The sequence below is a fragment of the Eleutherodactylus coqui genome, chromosome 1 (assembly GCF_035609145.1).
Source record: "Eleutherodactylus coqui strain aEleCoq1 chromosome 1, aEleCoq1.hap1, whole genome shotgun sequence".
Taxonomy (NCBI): Eukaryota; Metazoa; Chordata; class Amphibia; order Anura; family Eleutherodactylidae; genus Eleutherodactylus; species Eleutherodactylus coqui.
The window spans coordinates 161,469,005-161,494,524 of record NC_089837.1 but is presented as its reverse complement, the minus strand read 5'-3'; the positions used below and the strand labels follow the sequence as shown (position 1 = coordinate 161,494,524).

General features: G+C 43.2%; 1 protein-coding gene across 3 annotated transcripts in view; it reads left to right on the top strand.

Moving 5' to 3' along the window:
* The window catches only part of DIS3L2 (DIS3 like 3'-5' exoribonuclease 2), a 285,607-nt gene that overhangs the window by 147,717 nt on the left and 112,370 nt on the right, over positions 1-25,520 (top strand). For all 3 annotated transcript variants that reach the window (XM_066602644.1, XM_066602662.1, XM_066602653.1), the window contains 2 exons: positions 8,914-9,161; positions 23,633-23,806. In XM_066602644.1, coding sequence (XP_066458741.1) covers positions 8,914-9,161; positions 23,633-23,806 — 422 coding nt within the window. The remainder of the gene's footprint in view (positions 1-8,913; positions 9,162-23,632; positions 23,807-25,520) is intronic.

Genomic DNA, 25,520 nt, shown 5'->3' with positions numbered 1-25,520 from the left:
ATCCAAGAGGTCTTGAGATATGAAAGTTGTCCAAGCCTACTGTAACCATTATCAGATAGAGAATGAAAACTAAAATCTTTTAGGTTTAGTTGCGATATTTGCCATAAATCAATTAGCTTTAAACTCAATAAGGCCTTCTTTATTTTCCGGATCACTGCAGGGGAGACCGAGGACCTATCCACAGATATGGGGATGGAAGGATCATATACAAAATTAAAATCACCTAAAATGCTGTCCACAAAACAAGTGAGTTTCCAAAGAGTACGGAGGTCAAAAAGAGCCTGATCCTGATTGGGAAAATAGAGGCTAGCAATTGTATATGCCATGGCCTGATAAAAGGATTTTTAAGAATATCTCTCAGCATCATCCATCTCAGAAGTTAACAATATGGGCTGAAAGGATTTGTGGAACACTACTAAAATCCCACAGGCTTTACAGTTCGAGTGAGGACTATGGTACTAGATGTAATATTTATTAGAGCTTTTTTGGGGCATTAGAGGCCAAAAAATGAGTTTCCTGAAACAAAGCTATCATTATTCTTTTTTTATGGTGCCTATATAAGATCTGACTATTTTTCATGTTTTCTGAAGGGCTCTAGCATTGTAGGTACACAGTTAATGGGGTCCTTACCCTAGGTATAAGCACTTAGAGATAACCGCAGCCAGAACACCATGAGAAAAGCACCGATGACAGAAAAGTGTAGAAAGGACAGAATGGAAACCAGTAACTGAACACTTGGCAAAAGCCTTAAAGCTGTGATTGAACACTGAAATGATATCCACTGCTGCTACAACACCCAGTGCTGTGTACCCTAAGGAGGTGTGAGGAAACAGACAGCAGGGTATACTATCCTACTCGTACCATATGCCATATATGGACCACGAGGTCCTGATGGAAATTACTGACCTCTAAGAAAGAGGAAAACAGAAAAACACATGCAAGCTGCAAAAATGTAATCTGTAAAATGGCACTGTGTAAATGTACAGCCATAAATGTAGAGGACACTGATCAACTACAATCTAAATCCCAGCCAAGGTCTGAGTTTTAATCAGCCCAAGGTCCTTCATTTAGGTCCCAAAACCTGTTTGCATGATTGCTTCTAAGATTTAGCACCTGCGGGGTGCGACTTCTCTCTTGAAGGAGGGATAGACTAGGAACAAAAAAAAGGCCAATCTGCGAGAGTGAGCATAGGAAGTTCGAAAGTAACAAGAAATTTTGGAAGATCACCCATTGACTTGAAAGCAGCTGACTTGCCCTCTTTGTGGGCTGATGGCCGAGAAGGATAACCCCAGTGGTAAGGAATGTTTTTTTCCCCCTCCCAGAGCAACAAGGAATGGTTTCAGAGCCTTGCACTTGGTATTGAGATGGGAGTCTCCTAGAATGAGAGGTCAGCTACTACTTTGGCAAAATGGCCTCTCTATCTTTTGTAGAAGTGAATTCTGCAAACCATTTCTCATGGATCCTATCAATTTCTATGGGTTTATCAGATTGCCATTGTAAAAGATTGCAGAAACTCCTGTACTGATGGCTTTAATTGCGAATTTCTAATGTCTTCACTGAGCCCTTGAATACGGAGGTTAATTCTACTATTGTTGTTTTCAATATCCTCAACATGAAAAGGTATATTAAATATTTGAGCAGCTTGTTCTTTTATGGCACATCTGTAGGCATCTAATATTGACAAGATCCCTTCTTGGGTTTCCTCGACTGCTACAACCATGTGACCAATATGTTGGAGACGCTTTTGTAAAGCAGTAATTTCTATTTCCAGAGCGTCATCCCGACGGCCCCATTACATATGGAGGTTGCCCTCTGACCCAGGTAGGGACAGGAAGAGTTTAAAAGCACCTCCCTTTCCACCCGTGCTTCAGTGTCTTCCTGTCCCTACGGTGGGACAGAGGAGCAGCTCCAGAGCTGCAGGAGATAGGAAGCTGCGGAGGCAAAGAAGACTTACCGCAACGAAACTTACCGCACGCTGTGCGGCCCCCCTGGAGGGGTAGAGGTCGGGGCCGCACACTCAAGAGTCCCTGCATCCCCGACCTGCGCCGCCGACGGAGCCGTCAGTCGCCTCAGTAGCGCTGGTCTCCCTCGCGCGGATCGCGTGTTCGGGCCGCCGCTGCCGCGATGGGATAGTTCCTCCTGGCAGGGGAACGGCAGCGGCGGCCTCCCTGGACCTCGGGCGCATAGCGGTGACGTCATCCGGCGTGGTGACGTCACGCGCACAACGTAGGGGGCGTGGCTACCGGCGAAAACCCGGAAATGGCGCCAAATTTGAAAATCCTCCCCATAAAAGCAGGCTAAACTCCATGGAGGATCCTGCTGACTGCCAGACAAGTGTATGTGAGTATGTCTACCCACGACAGCTCAGCACGTGAGGGAGAGATTGACACCCTACCAACTGTAAGTAGGCTATACGCCAAAAGATGCGCAAATGGTCACTTGTACAGCGGATACATATATGTTCCCTTTCTTGTCTCCCCTCTCCCCCACTTTCATGGGTAGATGGATAAGGAGGGTCCAAAGAAAACGGACCCGAGGAAAAAATCGAAAAAATGCGTCCTCTGCAGCAAAAGGCTCGAGGAGAGCTATAAAAAACCCCTATGCGAGGAGTGAGTGTATTACCGCAAGTAATGCTCCTGAATCCAACGCTTGCACTGCTATAACAGTGAATTGCTGTGCCTTCACAGATGCACGGGGAAAATTCTCGCAGAGGAGAAAGCAGCATTCAAATCCGATATCCGCTGCATGATGAGGGAAGAGCTGCAGGCTTCCATGGCGTCCCTTCCCCAGGCCAGCCAGGTCCGTCACAGGTCCCTAAAAGACCTAGACAGACCGAGTCGGCGAGTTCGGTCTTCGGTGAATCACTGGAGCTCCTGTCCGAAGGGGAATTAGAGGACCCACCAGTTCCCATAGAAGACGAGAAGAAATATTACTTCTCATCAAGCGACATTGCGCACCTCATCAAGGCGGTGAGGGAAACAATGCAAATTGAGGAAGATAACCCGCCGAGAACAATCCAGGATGAGATGTTTGGCGGCCTCCGATCTAGAAGAAAGATCATGTTCCCAGTCAACCAGACGCTGCAGCAAGTGATCACAGACGAATGGCAGGAACCGGAAAAAAGGATCACTGTTCCAAGAGAGATCCGAAACCGGCTCGCATTCGCTACCGAGGACGTCCGCCTGTACAGGGAAACCCCTAAGGTGGACATCCAAATCGCAAAAGTGGCCAAGAAGACCCTCTTGCCCTTCGAGGACACCTCCCAGCTATCCGATCCGATGGATAAAAAAATCAACGGATTAATGAAGAAAGCCTGGGAGGCAACATCCCTCACCATCGAGGCTAACATAGCCTCAACCTCAGTGGCTAGATCCATGGCGCTCTGGCTAAACAGGCTAGAAGCCTCCATAAAGGATCGGGCCCCCAGAGAGGAGTTGGCCAGCTGTCTCCCCCTCTTAAAAATGGCTACCACCTTCCTGGCTGACGCATCAGCGGAGACGGTAAGATACGGGGCAAAAACCGGAGTCCTCAGCAACTCAGCGAGAAGGGCACTATGGCTGAAGACTTGGGCCGCAGACATTACATCAAAAAATAAGCTCTGCGCCATCCCCTTCCAAGGGGAATATATGTTTGGGCCCGTCCTGGACAAAATCCTGGAAAAAGTCGGCGACAAGAGTAAAACCCTGCCCGACAGACAACCTTTCAGGAAACCATCCTTCCCGAAGAGGACGCGCCAGCCTCCTCCCGAAGTTAAAGGGAAAGGGAAGACTGGAAGATGGTCGTACCCCAAGGGAGGTCGGGGTAAGGAAGTCCAACCCTCCCCTGAACAAACAGGGGGTAGATTAGCGGGCTATCTAAGCCAGTGGCAAGGGGTAACGTCTAACCCCTGGGTACTCCGAATAATCGAAGCAGGGTACCAAATTGAATTCCACTCGCTACCCCCTAGGAGATTCCTTATAACCTCCCCGGGGTCCCTACAGGAACAAGGGAACCTCATAAAAGGCGTTCAGGAACTTAAGGACCTAGGGGTCATTACACAAGTCCCCGATTACGAAAGGGGTGAGGGATTCTATTCCCCCCTATTTCTAATAAAAAAACCGAATGGTTCCATTAGGACTATATTTAATCTTAAAGCCCTAAATAAATTTATCTCGTACAAAAAATTCAAGATGGAAACAGTAAGATCCATCGTCCCACTAATAGATCGAGATAGTGTAATGTGCACCATAGATCTTAAAGATGCATATTACCATGTCCCAATAACGGCAGCCCATCACAAGTACCTGAGGTTTGCTCTGCGGGAGGGAGACAAGATCCAACATTACCAATTCACGGCCCTTCCATTCGGAATCTCCACCGCCCCTCGGGTATTCACGAAAATCGTAATAGAGATGGTAGCCTATTTCAGGCGGAACCAGATCCGCATATTTCCGTATCTGGATGACTTTTTGTTGGTGTCAAGGACGGAGAAGACCATGCGTATAGACCTATCCATGGTCTTGTCCACCCTAAACAGTTTAGGGTGGATAGTTAACAAGCAGAAGTCCGACTTGAACCCTGGTACACAAAAGGTGTACCTGGGAGTATTACTAGACTCCCACATCCAGGAATCCCGGCTTCCATCATCTAGGAAGGAAGACCTCACCCAAAGAGTAAACTCCTTCTGTTAGGCTACGGCGGTTTCCATTAGAGAAACAATGAAGGTGCTGTGCATTCTGACAGCTTGCATTCAGATAGTCCCATGGGCACAAGCCCATACCCGGCAACTACAAGGATTTATCCTTGCCAACTGGGACAAACGGCAGACATCCCTGGATAAGAAGGTGAGTCTGTCTGTCCGAGTCAAAGAGTCCCTGCGCTGGTGGACCTCACAGAGGAACCTAAGCAAAGGTACTTCTTGGTCACAAGAATCTACCGTACCCATCACAACAGATGCCAGCAAAACGGGATGGGGAGCCCAAGTAGCCGACCAAAATCTACAGGGAATCTGGGACCCCCAAGTAGCTAAACGCTCATCCAATTTCAGAGAACTAAGGGCAATCTGGGAAGCCCTTCAGGCGGCAGAACCCCTTATAAAAGGAAGGCCTGTCAAAATCCTAACCGATAATATGACAGCTCTGTCATTTGTTCGTCACCAGGGGGGAACGCGACACCCGCACCTGCAACTACTGGCAACAGAGATACTCCGCTGGGCGGAATCCAACGTGCTGTCCCTCTCAGCGATCCACTTAAAAGGGTCCACAAACGTCGCTGCCGACTTCCTGAGCAGACAGAGCATTCATCCAGGAGAATGGGGACTGAATCAGCGAGTCTTCGACCCACTAATCTGCCAGTGGGGAGAACCGCAGATAGACCTGTTCGCCACGAAGAGAAATTCAAAGTGCCAGGACTTTTACTCGCTGAACCCCAGAGACAATCCACGCGGGGTAGACGCCCTGTCCCAAAGCTGGGACATGGACCTAGCCTACGCCTTTCCTCCCTTCCCACTGATCCCCCGCACCCTCAGGAAAATCCAAACCAGCCGGGCGTCAGTCATACTAGTTGCCCCTATGTGGGACAAAAGGCCCTGGTATCCCCTGCTAAAAGCCTTGGCGATCCGGGGTCCATTCCTACTACCAGCCGTAGAAGATCTTCTCCTCCAGGGCCCACTAACATACCCAGGGGTCGAGAAATTGAAGCTAGCAGCATGGATGCTGAAAGCATGATACTGCGTGGGAAGGGACTCTCCCATAATGTAATTACTACCCTAACAAAAAGCCGTAAACCTATCACGACAGCTATCTACGATAGGATATGGAAAAAATTCACAGAGTTCTGTAAAATAGAGCCAGGGAAAATCCCAGGAATTGACATTCCCGTAATCCTGGAATTTTTGCAGGCAGGCCTAGAAAAAGGCCTTAGTCCTAGAACCCTTAAAGTTCATACAGCAGCACTAGGGTCCTATCTAGATTTTCCCTTGGCAGAACACCGCTGGGTGCGTAGGTTTCTCAAAGGGGCAGAACGGCTTCGACCCTTTGTTAGAGAAACCTTTCCTACCTGGGACCTAAATATAGTCTTAACTAGCTTTTGCCAACCCCCCTTCGAACCCCTCTCACAACTCTCCTTGAGGCTGCTCACACTAAAAGTTACCCTTTTAGTTGCCATAACTTCGGCTCGGAGAATAGGGGAATTGCAAGCATTACATTGTATTGAACCATACATGGTAATACAAGACGACAGGATTACCTTCAAACTAGACCCAGCCTTCCTTCCGAAGGTAGTGTCAAAATTTCATAGGGAGCAGACGATCACTCTGCCCTCCTTCTGTCAAAATCCCCGCAACGAGAAAGAGAGAGAATTTCATAACCTAGACGTTAGGAGAGCTGTTCTAGCGTACCTAGAGGCCACCCGTTCTTTCCGTAAAAATAATAACCTCTTCATTCAATTTCAGGGGCCGGCAAAAGGAAAGACGGCAACTAAGAGCACCATCGCGAGGTGGATCAAGACCGCCATCCAAGAGGCATATAAAGCCAGGGGTCTCGGTCCTCCGGGGAAAATTAGAGCCCACTCCACTCGCTCTCTCTCCTCCTCTTGGGCAGAAAAAGGCCAGGCGTCTGCCGAGCAGATTTGCAAAGCGGCGACCTGGTCGAGTATACATACATTTACCCGACATTACAGGGTTAACGTCCAGTCGGACAAAGACCTGAGTTACGGACGTAAAGTCCTTCAGGCAGTGGTCCCACCCTAGGGCCACGTATAATTTGGTATACTCCATATGTAATGGGGCCGTCGGGATGACGCTCTGGAAAGACACGGATTACTTACCGGTAGTCCCATTTCCAGGAGTCATCACGACGGCCCATAGTTCCCTCCCCTTTAAGAATAATTTATGTTCTTCAAATGTAAATCTGACCGAATAAAGGTAAAATTTGGTTTAGTAAACATTGTCCACCGTAATAATTTATAAGTCACTGAAGCACGGGTGGAAAGGGAGGTGCTTTTAAACTCTTCCTGTCCCTACCTGGGTCAGAGGGCAACCTCCATATGTAATGGGGCCATCGTGATGACTCCTGGAAATGGGACTACCGGTAAGTAATCCGTGTCTTTTATAGAAGGCCTCTATTTCAGATTTAGTATGTATAACCCTAATATGCGCTTTCCAGTCCCAAGCCTCATCCATAGTCTGTCTACCTGGGGAAGAGGGTGCCTCCATGTGGTGTAGGTGTCCTCCTGTAGCTGCCTGTGGGGAATAAGAGCCTGATTCAGAAGAGGGTCCGACATTATTAGGAAATGGGGGTGCAAGGAATACTGCACTTGCAGCCAAGTCCAGAGAAGCCCCTTTAGCTGGTCTATGTGGGGTTTCCCTTTCTGAGGACCCCCCCACTGCACGCTGTTGCGATTTGCTGGGGGAAGAGGACTGGCTCTCACTGTACTGTGGGGCATGTTCTTCCTCAGAGAAGGACCCTGAACTGCTCTATTCTGCCACGGTCACCTTAAGGAACGGATTCTCATGGAATAGGCAGGAGCAAAGGAACGGGACAAGTGTGATGGGCCAAAGGCGGAATCAAATGGGGTTTTCAGGAGCCTAGCATGGATGCGGCCAACGCTGCAATCACCAAGCCACGCCCCCGGGTATACAATTATTTTGATATACTTTTTTGTGCAGTGGCACTTTTGTTCACCTGGCATTGTAGGGGGCTGCTGGAAGGCCCTATCCAGTTGAATGGTGCTCGTACTACAGTTCTCTGCACAATGAATGGCTGGGGTCTGCTGTACAGGGAAAATAAGGTGAAGTGGGGCGCAGCACTGCAGCTCAATCGTTGGTCCCTGCACCAATTGTAAAATGGTGTACTCCGCTGTACCTGTGGTGGTGCTTAATAGAAATTAAGAATGCCTTCAGAACACTATATAAGGTGTAAACAATCAAGCGATCACTAGTTCAAGTCCCCATATAGGTGGTTTTTTTTTTTTTGGTTTTTTTTTTTACTACAAAAAATAATTTACTTTGTGACCGTCTTCTGACTCCCATAAACGTTTTTGCAATCAATAGGATTCTGAGGCTTGCTTTTTTTTTGTGGTGACAATTTATAGTTTCTAATAGCACCATTTTTGGGGTACATATGACAATTTGATAATTACATTTTTTTTGTGGAATGGGCAAAATCCATGTGACCTTTCACCAGTTAACGTGGATACGCACAGAGTTGTCAGAAATTCTGCGTGCGGAAGTTGCTCATCCACAGGGCTAAATCTTTGTTTCAATCCCTGGCAAAATACACAGCAGAAATTCACGTTTTTAGAGGTGGAGTTCACACGAAGAGCCTTGTATTTTAAAATTGTATGGATGGATTCAGGCTGCTGTTTCACACTGCAAATTTGGTAAACGTGATGTCTCAAAATGCTCAAGTATGGTTCTGTTTTAAGACCGAGCTCACACGACTGGATTGGATTCGGCATATGGGAGGTCCATACCTGATTCCGCCTGGGAGCCAGGCTAGTGACCCTGCAATAGAGCAATTAATTGTATTGTGCAGTGTCTGCATGGCGATGACGTAGGTAGCCATTACCTATCTGCAATGTCAATTGCGGAAGGTCCACTGACTTCAATCGAAGCCGTCCGTGTGGAATCCGCTCTAAAATAGAACATGCTGCGATTTTTCCTCTGCGAGTGGAAATCGCAATTTATTTCCGCTCCTGTGCCGGAAGAAGCACTTTTTTTTATAGCATGTTATGAATGGTATTTGCTGCGGATCCGCGGTGCGGACGCCTGCCGCAGATTTCGCAATACAAATATGTTGATGTGCAGGTGGTCCTATACTAGTGTGTTTCATATTTTAATATCCATGCATTTTTGGTTTAATTTCCTTTTGTGTTTTTTTTTATTGTCAATATGAATTTATATATAAATGATGTATTTGTTTGATTTTCCAACAGGTTGTTTATATATTGGAGCAGAAACATTCAAGAGCTGCCACTGGCTTCATTAAATTAATGACTGACAAGAATGGGGAACTTGCAAAAAAGTTCGCTTTGTTTTCACCCATTGACCATAGGCTTCCACGGATATATGTCCCGCTGGCAGACTGCCCTGAAGACTTCTTAATCCGACCACAGGATTTTGCAAGCACACTTTTCATCTGCCGTATTACTGCTTGGAGAGCAGACAGCAATTTTGCTGAGGGGTAAGAGTGATAAATATATTGATGTTGAATGCTTTAATGTATAAATGTATACGTACATTATTGCATTATATATTTTACATATTCCGAATTTTGTTACTTTTTGAGATCATTTGATAAAGTGACTATCTTTTTCAATAACCATATATTTTCACAAATCTCTGATTTCTAAAAAAAAATGTTTTCAGATTTTTACATTGATTTATCAACACACCTTTTAACCCTTTCCAATCCAACTTGTCTCCTGGTTTTCCTAGGGGGCTTACTCTTTTTCTGCTGTTATACAACAGCGCTATATGCTGGCTAAAGCCAGTACTGCATGAGGTGACACGTTGGATAGGCTCCGACAGCAGAGAGGCTGGTAATATACAGTAAGAGAACCCCGACAGATGTCTTTCAACATCGGAGCTGTACAGCCCTAAATCCTAATGTCTTCAGAGGTCAGACAGTGGATTGGAAAGGGTTAAAACTTAACAGGTTTTCTTTACCCACTTATTTGCCACGGTTTGCACTGTTTCCTGTTTAGAAATTCTGATTTTTCAGGTGGTCTTCCCAATTTTTCTGCTGCCCTGCTGTTTGCAATCCACTTTCAGGCAGGGTGTGTGTCACAAAACCTGTTATTCTGCCAGTAGCTCACTGCCCCATACTTCCTTTCCCTCACTTCCCATCCTTCATTTCTCACGCTGTATTGGTTTGTCTTTGTTCCAGTCAGCAGGGAGGCAGTATATGAGCTCCTATTCCTCTGCAATTGTTGGAGTTGGGCATTCAGAGACATCCTGAACAAGGTGTGTGTGTGTATATATATATATGTATATATGTGTGTGTGTATATATGTATGTGTATATGTGTGTATGTATATGTGTGTGTGTGTGTATGTGTATATATATATATATATATATATATATATATATATATATATATATATATATTATAATATAATATAAAAAATAAAATCAATCACTTGGCCAGGATGTATCTGAATGCCCAACTCTAAATATAATATAGATATATTATACAGATGCACACTCTGTAACAGTACGAGAGGCAACGATTGTAAGATTGAGGACACTGTGTAAACAGCATGAGAGTGCAGGGAGCAGCCTGTGAATATGGCCCCTTCCCTCACAGATAAGGAAATATGCCAGTGTCCCAGTAACTACAATAGCTCAATACCTAACAGGCAGTGGATTGCAGAGAGAATGAAAGGGAGACCCCTAGATTTGCAGTGGTAATAGAAGTAGATGATAAGATTGTTGAGCGACTCTCAGGTTATTACATGAACATGAAAAAAGATTCCATGCAATACGGAAAATCCACTTTTGGGACATTGAATTGGTGAAGTAAAATGTGTCATCTTTGCTTACCATTCTTCCTCTACCACCTTATCTTAGAAAATGACACCCTTAATGCAGTTTTTGCGACTTTATTTTCTTAAACATTTAAACATGCCCCAAACATTAATTTATCAATTCACTTACAGTGACGCCTGTCACACAGGCCTGTAGATATTCAGCCCAGGCCCTGTATATAGTACATAACTCATCACATTCCATTTTGTGGACGGCAGACTGCTGTGGTTGTATGTGAATAAGCATGTCACCACTGCAGGCATTGTAACCACAGACTAGCTGGGAGGGCATGAATGGCGGTGGGGGAGCAGTAGCCAGAATTGACAACCACTTTATATAGAGGTGTTTGTTTTGGGTTTTTTTTCAATTCAGAAGTGTGGCAAGTGTCGAAAATAAAACCTACTCGCCTGTTCTCTGCCCCATTGATCTAGCAATGCATCTTCTAAAGTCCTCTTGGCCTTCATTTGCAAGCGGACACCATGTGACGGCTGCAGCAATTAAGTGGGCGCAGAGGACACGTGTCCTTACTAATAACATCAACAATCAGCCAACATGCCAGAAATACGGTAAATAACTGCTGCCGCCACTGACTGGTGGCAGTGGTCACCAGTAGTACGAAACATCTCTGCATTACGCATGTAAACAAAAACTGGCACTGACCCACTCAGGCAGAGAATGGGTGAGAAGAAAGCCCCCCCCCCCCTCATTTCACCACGTGTAGCCTTTAAAAAAAACAAAAAAAAAACTTTTCTTAAACTAGATAACACTTTTTTAATAAAATGCAATCTGTTACTTTTTAGTTGTCCTTGATATTGAACAACATTATCCAGATTTTGCAAATGCATTCTACATGGGTCAAGTCACTCTGTGTGTTCTATGTACAAAGACCAGTTCAGGGGCTCCTTGATCTGAGAACGAGTGTAGAGTAACACTGACTAATCAGCCATTTGGAAAGAAAAAGATCTTGTGATCCTAAAGAAAGCCCGATATGCTTGTCACAGCTGCACTGTGAGAATTTGAGAAGAGAGGAAAGAATAATAATGATGATGATGATTAGGAAAAGTAAGTGGATCCGACATGCATGTAATTGCTGGGTTAAAGGTTGCACAGAGGAAGCACCTTGGGTGCGGCTAATAAACCTCAGAAAGCAGCAGTGAAAATGAGCAAGAATCACGATTTGCTAAAGTCACGAGGGATTCATGGCTTCTCTACTGGCTGGTTCATGGGAAGTTTGAGGCACAGAACAGGCATCGACTTTTTAATAGAAAAACAAGCAATACTACAAATGTGAGCACAAGTTGATTGTTTCTGCCTTAGTGTTAAGAAAAATAACAAAAAAAAAAATCATTTCTGTTCTGTGAGCAAGAAGTGGCTTAGTATTTTCATATATTATAATTTGCCACTTTTTTTGTCCAACACTGTTCTAAACTAGAATATATAAAACATCACAATATCACATTTTCCATCCGTGCTATGAGAGCCATTTCCTTTTTGCTAGACTATTGCATTATTTTGTATGAATAGCCTTTGGGAACCTTTCTTATTTAAAATGTAAAATTTCATTTTACAACCCCAATTTCAAAAAAGTTGTGAGACACTGTAAAATGTAAATAAGTGTTAAGAATAAAAAAAGAAGAATACAATGATTTGGAAATCTACTATAACCATTTTTATTTAAGAGTAGAACATGGAATGCATCAGAACTTGAAAGTGAGACCTTTTTCAATTTCTAAGAAAATTAACTCATTTAGAAATTGGCAGCAACACCTCTCAAAAGACTTGGAACATGGTTAACGAAAGGCTGGGAAGGTAAATCGTACCCATTTAAACAGCTGAAGGGTCAGTATTTTACTAAGCCACATGACTGTATAAAAAGAATATGTTAAAGAGGCAGAGTCTCTAAGAAGCAAAGATGGTGAAAGGTTCACCGATCTGTGAAAACTGCACCTGAAAACTGGAACAATTTAAAAAAAATGTTCAACGTAAAATTGTGAAGACGTTGAATATCTCCGCTTTTACAGTACATGATATGAACAAAACCTTCAGAGAATCTGGAGAAATTCATCTGCCAGACAGCTAGACCTGGGACCCACACCGCTGACCATTTGAAGGAACTGGCTATAGCCACACTGGGACTGCTCTCCTGCACTCTCTAAACTCCACCCTTACCCACAGCAGCACCTGGCTTCCAGAGGCCCGTGGAGCATTTTATCACTGCTGTCTGTTCTGGAACCTGCCTGCATTGGGAGAAGCCTCAGCAGAGATGAGACTAGCTTCATCTTCAACTTCCATTTACGCCCTGGATGTGGCGGTTCGGCACTGTGACTAGGATGGACAACATTCCCACCAGAGGTGTCGGGCTGTATGGGAGGCACTAGCAGCTACAACAGAGAGGGTACTATTGCTTCTGGAGGAGGCTCCCTTGATGTGATGAGCACCCAGTTTTGATTTCTATCTCTACACTGCCCCACTTAGGAGACGCATTGGTTTGGTAGCAGGTTTGGATAGTACCCAGGTAGAAGGCTGTGAGTCCAGTGCATCTGTGTACTGGCTGCTCTTGGAAGTTGAGGTGCCTGTCTTTACTGCACAGCTTTTTCTTTACCTCTTCTTTTTGTATATAAAGGTCTCTATTCCTCACAAGGATATAGCAAAGTGCACCCTTTCCTTCTCCAAGCACTTCACCATTCCTAGAACACAAGATATTTCCTCCATGTAACACTAGTATTTTGGAGGTATTATCTCACACTTGCTTGGTTAACATACAAGTGAACTTACTAATGTGTACTTTTTTTTGCTTAAAGGTGAATATGCCCTAATCTTGTTTTCAGGTCTGCCTGGCAGTCTACAACTCTCAAGTAGCTTGTGTGAAGGGTGCAAGAGCTAAATCTCCATAAGACCCAGCCTTAAAGGGGTTGTCCCGCAGCAGCAAGTGGGTCTATACACTTCTGTATGGCCATATTAATGCACTTTGTAATGTACATTGTGCATTAATTATGAGCCATACAGAAGTTATAAAAAGTTTTTCACTTACCTGCTCCGTTGCTAGCGTCCTCGTTTCCATGGAGCCGTCTAATTTTCGCCGTCTAATGGCCAAATTAGACGCGCTTGCGCAGTCCGGGTCGTCTTCTCTTCTCAATGGGGCTCCGTGTAGCTCCGCCCCGTCACGTGCCGATTCCAGCCAATCAGGAGGCTGGAATCGGCAATGGACCGCACAGAAGAGCTGCGGTCCACGGAGGGAGAAGATGCCGGCGGCCATCTTCACCGGTAAGTATAGAAGTCACCGGAGCGCGGGGATTCAGGTAAGCGCTGTGCTGTTTTTTTTTTAAGTCCCTGCATCGGGGTTGTCTCGCGCCGAACGGGGGGGGGGGGGGGGGTTGAAAAAAAAACAAACCCGTTTTGGCACGGGACAACCCCTTTAAGTGACTCTCTACTAAAGCTGTTGATATAGACTTTTGCAGAGGATTAAACTAATTTAAACTACTGGCTGCACCAGACTGTTTTCATGCCACTCTGCTAGCTACTTTTGAAGTTACGGAGAACAAGATTATCTCATGCATCCTACTGATTATGGACTGTATAACGTCACTGGTCTTTTTGTTGAGCTCTTAAGACCTTTTACAGGGAACGATTGTTTCAAAAAGTGTTCTATTGTGGGAATAAATCATATTCCAGAAGATTTCACTGGTTTGCTCCAGATTGGTTATAATGAGATGCTTCATGCATGAATATATGTATTTGAACTCACTGATGCTGTCAGTCAGCCCCCATACTCTTCTGGTTTATCAAAGGAAGTACAATACAAATATACTGAATATGACGCACCAATTACATGCATGTGCCCCCCTCCCCCATTCAACATTATAACAACTCATGATTGGCCTAGTATGTAATAATGCTAATGATTAACATGTGTTTACGCCCCAGGTGTATGTCTGCTATCTGAACATGTAATTCCTATATACCCAAGTAGCATAGACTTTATTAATCTAATCTGGACCAAAGAATCCAAGGGATGAGATAAGGAGCAGCCCCCCTTTTATGAGCGGTGGGCACCGCAGGTCTTGCTCATAAGAAACACATCTGTAGGCAGTGTTAAGTCCTGCGAACTATGTGTAGGAGATACCGCACAAGAATACAACACACACACAGTGTCCAGTATTGAACCAGTTAACCATTTCACTGCTAGGTATTTTTTACGAAGGTGGATCTGTGAATATATATTTGCATAGGCTGATTTTAAAAAACACATTTATATTATTACTACAACAGTACAAATGAACGATAATCGTTGGCACAGGCAAAATTGCTCGTCTGTTGTTCATCATTTTATGTAGGCATGAAGATTATTGTTGGCTCATTTTACAAATCAGTTGGTTTAAATACAGAACATTCAGTCGTTCTCATTGACTTATACAGTGAATATGAATGACTGAACGATTTCTCGTTTGAACGAGCCAACGATGTGTCCGCCTGTGTTAACGGGCTGCCCGAGCGAACGCTGACATTGTTCACTTGTTCAAAACGATAAATTGCTTGTTGTAAACGATCCCTTACTCATATTTTGTCTGACAATTTATGGACTACTGCCGCTACCAGACAGCCGCAGCAGATCCTGCAGCTTTCTGCAATTTGGCTTCTCGCATCTATCCTGACCACATGGGAATTTTCTTAGTTATGTAACAACTGAACATTTTCTGTGAACTCCTCTGTGATACTAACCAAATTCCAGCTCACTATTTTCCTTCCACCTGCCCTCCGTACTTTCTTCATGGCCCCAACAAAACAGATCTAGACAACTAATAAATTACAGCAATTTGCATGACCTAGTGCTACAGCGAACTCCCAACTGACTGTGTACTGATTCTCGGGGGTCTCCTGCAGAATGTGTTAGACCATGCACACCACCTGCAGCTGTCCGACTACTCCGTATGTCATCAAAGTGATAATGGTGTATTGCTTTGTACTTAAGGAGAACTTTGACTTTTTACGGTCAGACTTCAGTCTGCTGTGTGCAAATTTCCAGTCTCTTCGGGAGTGCAGTCTTTGGAATTCCAGTCTCTCTTCGGGAGAGTCAACCACCGGTTGGTTCATGTCTGACCTGGAAAATTCCACAACACTGCTTAGGGCTCAGGTATACACTCCGAACTTTGCCTCTGCTGCACAACAGAAGAAGGTAGACAACCTAGAGAATAGTCTGCGTAGGTGTAATATTAAGCTTATACGCCTTCCAGTGGGGGTTGAGTGGAAGAACCCATGCGATTACTTGGAAATACTTGTCAAAGACACATGGCTCCGACTCGCCCGTCTCCGTGTCCTAAAATGACAGATATTCCCAGATTTCTCACTGGACATAAAAAACAGGCAACAGAAATTTGCAGAGGCAAAGAGATTCTTCACTCCAAGCAGTTCACCTACGCTGTGCTTTATCTTACCAAACTGAAAGTCCTCAAAGACCAACTTTTCTTGAGAAGCCGGAGGATGCAATTGCTTGACTGGAGCAGCATTAAACCATATTTTTTTTGTGCATTTATTGTCTCTGCTTTGATCAACCCAATGTTTTTTTTTCAATGTTTTAAATATATATATATGGTCTACGATTGGGTTATTGTTTTTTTTTCTGAGACCTCCCTCGATGGGCCTTTTGGGTGCAGAGTTTTTAACATAATGTGGTTCTGCCTGGCAGGAATCTGCCTTTCATTATGATGACCATTAGTACCACTGTTTTAATATATGTTTAGCGTTTTATGATGGTTAGTGCTTCCATGGTACCATTCCATGTCTCTTTACAGTGCAGTTTCATGTTCTGTAATTTTTATTTCAATTTTGAAATTTACTATGACTGAAACAAAGAGAGAAAATAAAGTATATTCTAGGTCTGTTTTTAGAACAATGTGTAAGCTAATAAGGTAAAAATACAATAAGTGATGGTCCAAACTTCTATATAATCTCTCCAAGCGTAATCATTTTTACCGAAGAGATGAGCAAAATAATGACCTGGCCAGGGCCAAACTTCTAAAGGAATGAAAAGAAAGATGATGAGAGGGGGAGAAAGGGGAAGGCAAGCCTTCTCGCGCAGAGTTGATGTCCAGGAAGGAAGTACAAGGCTATATAACAGAATCAAGAGTGATTAGAAATCCATCATGTCTATTACCTATTATTGATCATTTTTCATTTATTAAATACCAGCTCATTCTATGTTTTACCTCAGAAAAGTCCAGAGAAGCGCTTTGCCATACCTGGGTGATGGTTTGTTTTGTATTTAGGAAAAAAATAATAATTTTTTGGAGTCTGGAGACTTAAATTTTTTTTTTTTTATTTACTGATCTTTTAGTAGGGGTCCTTGCACACCCACACCATCCTCCTCCACTGTTATAAAGCTTACGAGATTTAGATCTGTCATGGTTTGGGGTGGATGACTAGGGTGGGAAGGGTTGTTTGTAATTCCCGGTCAAATTGTTTCAGTATGTGTTTTCTCCTCAGCACGACTACTTCTCTGGTGTTCTGCAGGTCTCTTACGCTACTCATATTTTTCTCCATGATGGCTGATGTGAAACTTAATCTGGTCTCTTGGAATATTGGAGGCCTAAACTCCAATGGAAATTGAATACCAAGGCTTCTTTAATCTTAAATGTAATCTTATGTCCGCTATGTTTCGGTATTTCAGGAGATGCACTTGCAGGATTTTAAGGTATTGGCTTTTAAGCAAGTTTTTGTTGGCTCCGCTTATCACGGCACTTATTCTAACTGTTCCAGAGGGGTCACTATCCTGGTAGCCAAGTTAGGCCAGTGTACTTCAAAGACAATTTATATTGATTCTGGAAGCAGATTTCTTATTCTTGAAGGTATTTTTTTATGGCAGTCATTACATTAGTTAATTTTTGCCCCCTTTTGTGGACCTTCGGGTCGTTAATGATGTAATGACCAAGGTGATAATGCTTGAACTGGCTCTGGTTAAACTTATGGGGGATTTTAATCTTGTACTGGATCACGTATGTGATTGTCTCACTAGAGCAGCCCCTGCAGCATCTCATCTGACAGACGGGGCTGCCTCTTATTTGTTGCAAGAGCTGTGGTGTTTAAAGCACACACATGACACTACTTATTCCTGTCCTTCATTATCGTATGGGACTTTCTATCATATTGAATTATATTTTGGCTCTTCGAACTGCCTCTCGATGTTGCGCAATTCTATTTCACCTGCCCAGGGATATCTCAGACCATTTGCCACTGCAGTTGGTTCTCAACAATGGGATATATGAGCATTGTCCTCTATGGAGACTTGAATCCATTATGTTTGGACCATCAGGTGGTGTATAATTATGTGGAGCAAAAGGTGGTTGTGTACTGGGCTGTAAATGAGGGGTCTGCCTCGATCTACAATGTCGGTGACCTTTTAAGGCTTTTAGTAGAGGGTATTTCACTTAAAATATCTACAAGCTGTTAGGCGATGATCCAAATCAAGCCATTCTGCATCTAAAGCTGGTCATAAAGCGTGTCGCTCTCACTCTGTTCTTAGTGGGCTGCCGCTATTAGTTGACAACACCAAAAAGTAACTTCTCTGCACCCAGCACCACATTATTGATCAAGGTAATAAAAATGGCCACCTACTGCCCTATATAAAAAGGACACTATATACACAATTACAGCAATTCAGTGATGGCACTATGGTAGTTGACCCCATAATTGATTTGATGTTGCCTACTCTACTAGCTAGAATTTAAAACCAGACCAAGCTCTAGTTTGAGAGAGTTCTATTAGTAGCAGGGGTTGAAGTGTGAATTGAAGGTATTTTAGATACAGTTCCCACTTCAACCTTGTTCGTTCAGCCAGAATTGCAATCTTGGTCTTGTTTTAAAGCCAAGAATCTAGCCTGAGAGCAAGCTTTAAATATCAAGTATCTCCTACATCAAGTGCCTTGCTACCAGAGTGTCTGAGCTATGTCTTTGGCAGGTTAAGTGTTAAATGTACATTACGCCTTCAGAATAAGGCAAAAGGAAATAAAATGGTTTTATGAGCTGCATGCTATAATGGACACATCTGACATTTGAAAATATGCATAATCGTGGCTTCATCTAAAAATATCATAAACTATTTTCATTAATATGTTTCCAACTTTGATTCTACTTTTAAAATTGAATATTTTTATAGGTTTAGAAGGTGAAAATAAAAATCTGATTTATTAAGTTGTGCTTCAACGGAGTACAGCTCTTGCCATCAAACTGGATTCGGCATGGACTTTCCTTTTTACAGTTTAAATCTGTTAAATATATTTTTTTAAATTCTTAAATTGTATGGTAAGGGAACTGATGAAACTGAAATCTTTTTGAGGTGGCCGCTCAAAATAACCTGTTGAGATCGAATCTTTTTAGTTTGGTTCTTTAGGTCTAGTCTGGCAGAAATACTTGAGTAATTTGTTTGGCTATATGATATGGCAGATCATTCAGACAAGCTGGATGGTATTTGTGGAATATATGAGATATTGGTAGAATTGTGTCCTTGGGAAAATTTTTATATTTGATAGACCTGGGTGAGGCTGTAGAAAACTAGATCATGTCATACAGATCCTGCTCTCACGCCTGTAATTTCCTTGACAAGCTTTTGTTTGGGCAGGAATGTTATGGTTCATTCCAAGCAAGTTAAGAAGGGATGAAATCACATATCGACTTCATTCTGCGAGCCCATGGCAAACTTTATGTAAACTGCTGACATGCTGTCCAGGTTTCCTTGGTCTCATTGTCAAATGAGTAAGTCTCAACGAGTCCCATCAGTCTTCCCCAGCCTTATGTACTTGTGCACTCAACTTGATCTCTCCTAAAATAACATTTTATGTTTATGTAACTCATTTTAGTAATATAGTGCTTTCCAGTTATGCTGCTGAAGCGTTCATGCATGATGACAGAGCGTAAGAAGTGGTTACTATCAGTTGAAACTGACTATTTGTTACAACAGCAAGGCTAATGTTACATGGTCTTTTTTCTGTTTTCGAAAAAATAAAATAAAATAAAGAAGCGCTAGTTGCACATCTAGCACACTAGCACATTTGGGGCTGTGGGACATCCCTATTACAGACTATGAAAATTTGTACATGGGCTTTTTTTTTTCATGTGGATCGATGGTGCATGGGAATAAACGCATCACATGTCAAAAGGGGTGCTGTCTGTCCTTAAGGAGAGCACCCAGAAGGTGTGTGGAGACACCTAGTGGGTGAGTGGGCTAGGGAATGGCATCGTCTCTCCCCAATGAGAGCACCTAGAAAGGGGTGTGAAGACACGTATGAGGTGACTGAGGAGACTTATAGGCCAGGCATGTTCCTCTGGGTAAATCATGCAAATAAGGAAGATGGAATAATACCTCTGCAGCGCCACCTATTGGATTGCAGTATTCCTTCAAATCAATGTACGATTCTTTAACAAGTCTGTAAAACAATGATTGGGAATAGGAGACAAGGCCAGAAAGCTATACAGACAGCTGTTTGGGGGTATTTGCCCCTCGTCAGTGTGCATGTCAATGTGCAGGCTGTGTGTAAATTTAAATTGCACATGGACTGGTGTCATGTGTTATCCAATGCGAGTTATGCCTGAGCGCTTCAGATTCAACTCTCATACACAGGAAGTGTGACGGAGGCCATAGCTGTAGGTCAATAGAAAATTATGAAACTCCATACAAACTGCGTTCTGTCATATTTTTGGGGGGTGGGGGGGTGGGGGGGGGGTCTCACTTTCAGTGTGTTTTTTTTTTTTTTTTTTTCCAGTATGAATGTTCTTTTTCTATTTTCCAGATTGGCTTTTTTCTATAGTGAAACCTCACAAATACTAAGATCCAAACACCACCACAGAGAAGCTCATAAGACTGTAACAAAGGCATTGTTAAAACAAAAAGTTTCTCTGAAAGAAAAAGAAAATGCCAGAAAAAAGATTTTGAAGGCAGTTTAACCCCTTCCCGCTATAGGACGTACAGTTACGTCAGGCGGGGTCGGGGTATGTATGAAGAGAGATGTATGTATCTCTTAATACATTGCAGGCGCCAGCTGTTTATTACAGCTGAAAGCCGCTGTCAATAGCTGCAATCAGCTGTGCGCTGATGGGGACTATTAACCCTTTAAATGCTGCTGCCAATTCTGACAGCAGCATTTAAATCCACCCTGAATGATGTTCGTGGGTCCCGTATGGCTTCCACATGATGAGATCACGGGGAGCTGTGCAGGTGTCATTGCAGCCAGTGACCTTCTAAAAAACCCCAGGGCGGTCTTAGCAGACACCCTATCAAGCTGTCCCCGTGGGGTGGCTTGATAGAGTGTGCCTGTCAGATTGCAGTATGATGTAATGCTATGCATTACATCATACTGTAGAAGCGATCAAAGCATCGCTAGTTGTTGTTCCCTGTGGGGAATGAAAAGAAAAGTGCAAATCGGAGCAATAAAATTTTACTAAGTATTAAAAAAAAAAAGTAATAAAATCTAAGTAATAAAACAAAAATACATATTTGGTATTGCTGAATTTGTAAAAGTATGAGCTATCAAGGTAACGCATTATTTTCCCCGCATGGTGAACGTCGTCTGAAAAATAAACAGCTACTCCCTGACCTATCCCATCTTACTCTTCAGAAAAGGAAAGCCCTTCGATCCCCTTCTGGACATTCTGCACCAACACAATCAGTTAAATACCTGAGGATTCCACTTCATTTGCAGGTTCATATATGTTCTTCGCAATCTGGGAGATATTCATACTTCAGCACTAGGCCTTCCTGTAACTACAATCCAAGACTGGTCGTCTTTACCTACAGCACATTGTGGAAAAGACCAGACTCGGCGAAGAAGTGACTATTATTTACTAGGCTCCCTGTCGGCCTAAAACATTTTTCCTACCATCCTACAAGGCCACTTTTGGTCCACTTCTTAAAGTTTTTAGTTGATTTACCCCCTCAGGTTCTTCACCCCTACATAGCCCCTTCCCCTCCATCACATGTTGTACATAGTTCTCTAACATTTCTATAACCATAGACTTCCAGGCTGCACTGTTGTTCATCGTCTTTCAATATTGTCCACGGATAGAGCGTGCGTAGTTGTACGACGCCAAGGACACTGAGAGCTCACGTATGTACTATGCATATGGAAGGCATATGAGTTCAGCTGTTGTATTCATTTTCTTGTTCCTCAAGCCACAAGCCATGCTTGTTCGAGGGGGGGTATGGTAGGAGCACATGCTGCTTATGTGGTGGTACACTGGTTTCTCTGCTGGTATAAATTGCAATATTCTCACTTGTGTATTATGAAATGCCCTAGGAATATTCCCGGGTTATATAAGCACAGTTCTAAGTGCTAAAGGCAAAAAATACCCATGGGTGATATCCCCTAAAATATAATCTAAATACTTTATTGTTCAAAAAAGCCAAAGACAACATCTAATATTTAAAATAAAGGGGCAAATGGTGGTAACAATGAAATGTGACCAACAGTCATCAATTAGTATCATGTGTGAACTGTGCACACTAAAACCTGGGCCTAGATGACCAACTTCCAAAAGCCAATGTGGAAAGCACCATCAAAACCCTATTAAAATGTAGTCTATAGCCACCACGCAATGTTTCGCCTTGCAGTGTCCTTAGGGAGAACAGCCACCAAGGCTATATTGAGGGCTCACTCAAATTAACTGTTGGATCCACCATGTGTACTATTACTAATTGGTATGTCCTAAACCAACGCTAGGTTGCAGCTTGTCGCTTCTTGCTAGGTGTGCCGACTGATTTTGCTGAAGGAGTGCTTATTATTGGAGGGGATTTTAAACTTACTTTAAACATGAATATTCATACCATAACAGGCACTGCCCATCCAGACAACTTTGATCTCTCAGAAATCTGCTGCATGCTCTCCAATTGGTAGATGTATGGTGTATTTTGTACCCACAGGATAGAAACTTCTCACCCGTATCTCTGCTGTAGCCGCATCAATTATTTCCTGCTTGGCCGCCATGCACTTTCCTGGCATCTTACGAGCTCTATTCGGGATATGGTGTGGTCAGATCACGCTCCACCTGCAATTATGAGCACTGGCCACTACACAGGGCGGAGCAGCACTTCTGCTCTGACTTCGGTGTATCCCGGTAAGCGCTGCCTGGAAAACTCATTTAAAATTGGCTTAGTGATTCCCAGCCCGGGAATCACGGCACCCCTGGCGGCTTTTCACTGTGGCACCCCATTTGGGAATCGCCCATCTAGAGATTCGGTTGCAGCAAATGTGGATCAATATGCTGCAGGATACCATACAGAACCTTTGTCGTCTTGCCCATCCATATCACATCTTGCATCCAAGCTAGAGGCGGCCCAACAGGGTACTAGAGTCTCCATGCCTGTCTGTATCACATCTTGTATCCAAGCTAGAGGCAGCCCAACAGAGTACTAGAGCCTCCATACCCGTCCGTATCACTTCTTGTATCCAAGCTAGAGGCGGTACAACAGGGTACTAGAGCCTCCCTTCAAGTGTTCGCTTTTGTACAATAAATTATCCTTTTGCTCGGATATTGTAACCATTTACAATATCATTCAATTCTGACAACTTCTTCTAGGTTTGTTATTTTTCTTGTCAATGGATAGTCTCTCAATTATATAATAGTGCGGAATATATAGTGCAATATACAGATTACTTAATTTGAGATCCTGTCTTTATATTAATTGACGAACATTAGTGAAAATGGTGGAATGTTTTGTGCGGTTGCACATATTAATCTTCCCCCTATACATGTAAAGAAAAGTATTAAAATCCTTAACTTAGCAATTTCCTTCTGCAAGTTGGTTCTACAATGTGATACTTTTCCATCTGGGAAATGGAGTTTGTGTTTGTGATTAAGTGCCTCTGGCAATCAGAAGTGCTTGATATCGTATAAAGGGATTTTACAGCATAAATTTGTATATTAGTGGCATACAAGTTTTTAGGGACGGACACACATTTGGAAATACCAGGAGAGATTTACTAAGCAGAATGCATACATCTTTATTACAGTAGTGATAAATTCCCACATTGTGCTCATTTTATGGCAGTTGCTTGCATGATCTTTGTCAACTTTGCAATGTGTTTCTTCATTAATGGTTGTCTGTGTTTTTTCTTTTGCTTTTCTCCATCCTTGTCTTCAGGAAGCTGATGAAGAGCCTTGGACAGGCTGGTGAGATTGAACCAGAGACAGAAGGAATATTAACAGAATATGGAGTGGATTTCTCAGAATTCTCCAATAATGTGCTGGAGTATTTACCTCAGAATCTACCATGGACTATTCCTCAAGAGGAGTTGGAAAACAGGAAAGATCTGAGGTTTGTCAAAATAATGCGTGTTTTTGTTAAATCACTTAGCCGTTTGGTTACCAGCTGTTTTGTTAGATGGTGGATCCACATGCTCCAGCTCTCCACTTATCCAGGCTTTGTACTCTTAATGGTCAAGAAAGTTTTCAGTTCACATTTAAAAAAATTTTTTTTTGGAGAGGCTGTGCTCTTTGAAGAGTGACTCTCTCAAAAACAATTATGGCAAACAAAAGTTAAAATAATTAACCCCTTAAGGGCCAGGCTGTTTTGTACCTTAAAGGGGTTGTCTCATGAAATCAAGTGGGGTTATATACTTCTGTATGGCCATATTAATGCACTTTGTACTATACATCGTGCATTAATTATGAGCCATACAGAAGTTATTCACTTACCTGTTCCGTTGCTAGCGTCCCCGTCACCATGGATCCGTCTAAAATCACCGTCTTCCGGCGATTTTAGACGCGCTTGCGCTGTGCGGTCTTCTGTGCGGTGAATGGGGCCGCTCGTGCCGGAGAGCTGGTCCTCGTAGCTCCGCCCCGTCACGTGTGCCGATTCCAGCCGATCAGGAGGCTGGAATCGGCAATGGACCGCACAGAGACCACGGTGCACCATGGGAGAAGAGTCGCGGTGCATCGTGGGTGAAGATCCCAGCGGCCATCTTAGTAAGGTAAGGAAGAAGTCGCCGCAGCACGGGGATTCGGGTAAGTACTAAACTTTTTTTTTTTTTTTTTTAACACATGCATTGGGTTTCTCGCGCCGAACGGGGGGCCTATTGAATAAAAAAAAAAAACCATTTCGGCGTGAGACAACCCCTTTAAGGACCAGACCCTTTTTTTTTTTTTTTTTCTTTTTAGGAATTTTACCCATGTGGTGGTTTTACTGCCCTTTTTTTTCCCTTTTAGCTAGTAAAATTACTTTTGCTGCATTTTTTTTCCGTGACACATAGGACTATTAATATCTATCTTCTTGACTTTTTTTTCCCCTTTTTTTTTTAGTTTTATTAGAGATAAAAAGCTAAAAAAAATTTAACATTTACAGGGTTTTTTCTTTTTAAATTTATTTTAGTGTAAATATACTGTGGAATGGGTTCCTCCTTTTTGTTTTGGATATTTTGATATAGAATATGTATGGTTTTAGATTACAGGGCGCATACGGCGACTATTTTGGTTGGTGTGAGCTTTGGGTCATTTTCTTATTATTCCTGTAACAATTTTTTTACCATCTATGACCACCATGATGTCATATAAGACCTCTGGGGGACATTCACATGGTCTTTTTTTTTTTTTTTTTTTCTCCCCACTTTTCCACTTTAGCTGGAGCATCCGTAGGTGCCCCAGTTACAGGGTAAAACATCCCCTGTAGTGACAATAGTCACTGGCAATGCTGTTCAGGGTCTTATAGGACCCTGCAGCTCTGCTGTGCCCCCTGGCAGTCACGTGATCGTTGAGCACTATGTACTCCGGAAAGGAGAATGCAGAAACAGTTAAACGCTTCTCCTTTCTCCTCTGGGTTCTCAGCTGCTACTAAGAGCTGACAACACAGCCTGCTACTGCTTGATTGCAGGAGCTGAGGCTTTAATCCCATGCCATATTTCTGCAATTGGGCCGAAATTTAAGCCCTGGACCAAGCACTGTAAATTTACCGTCCTTAAGTGGTAAATGCACACAAGTGGTTAGTGCACACAAGCCAAAATTCTTTCCTTCTCTTTGCATGTGCATCAGGCGTG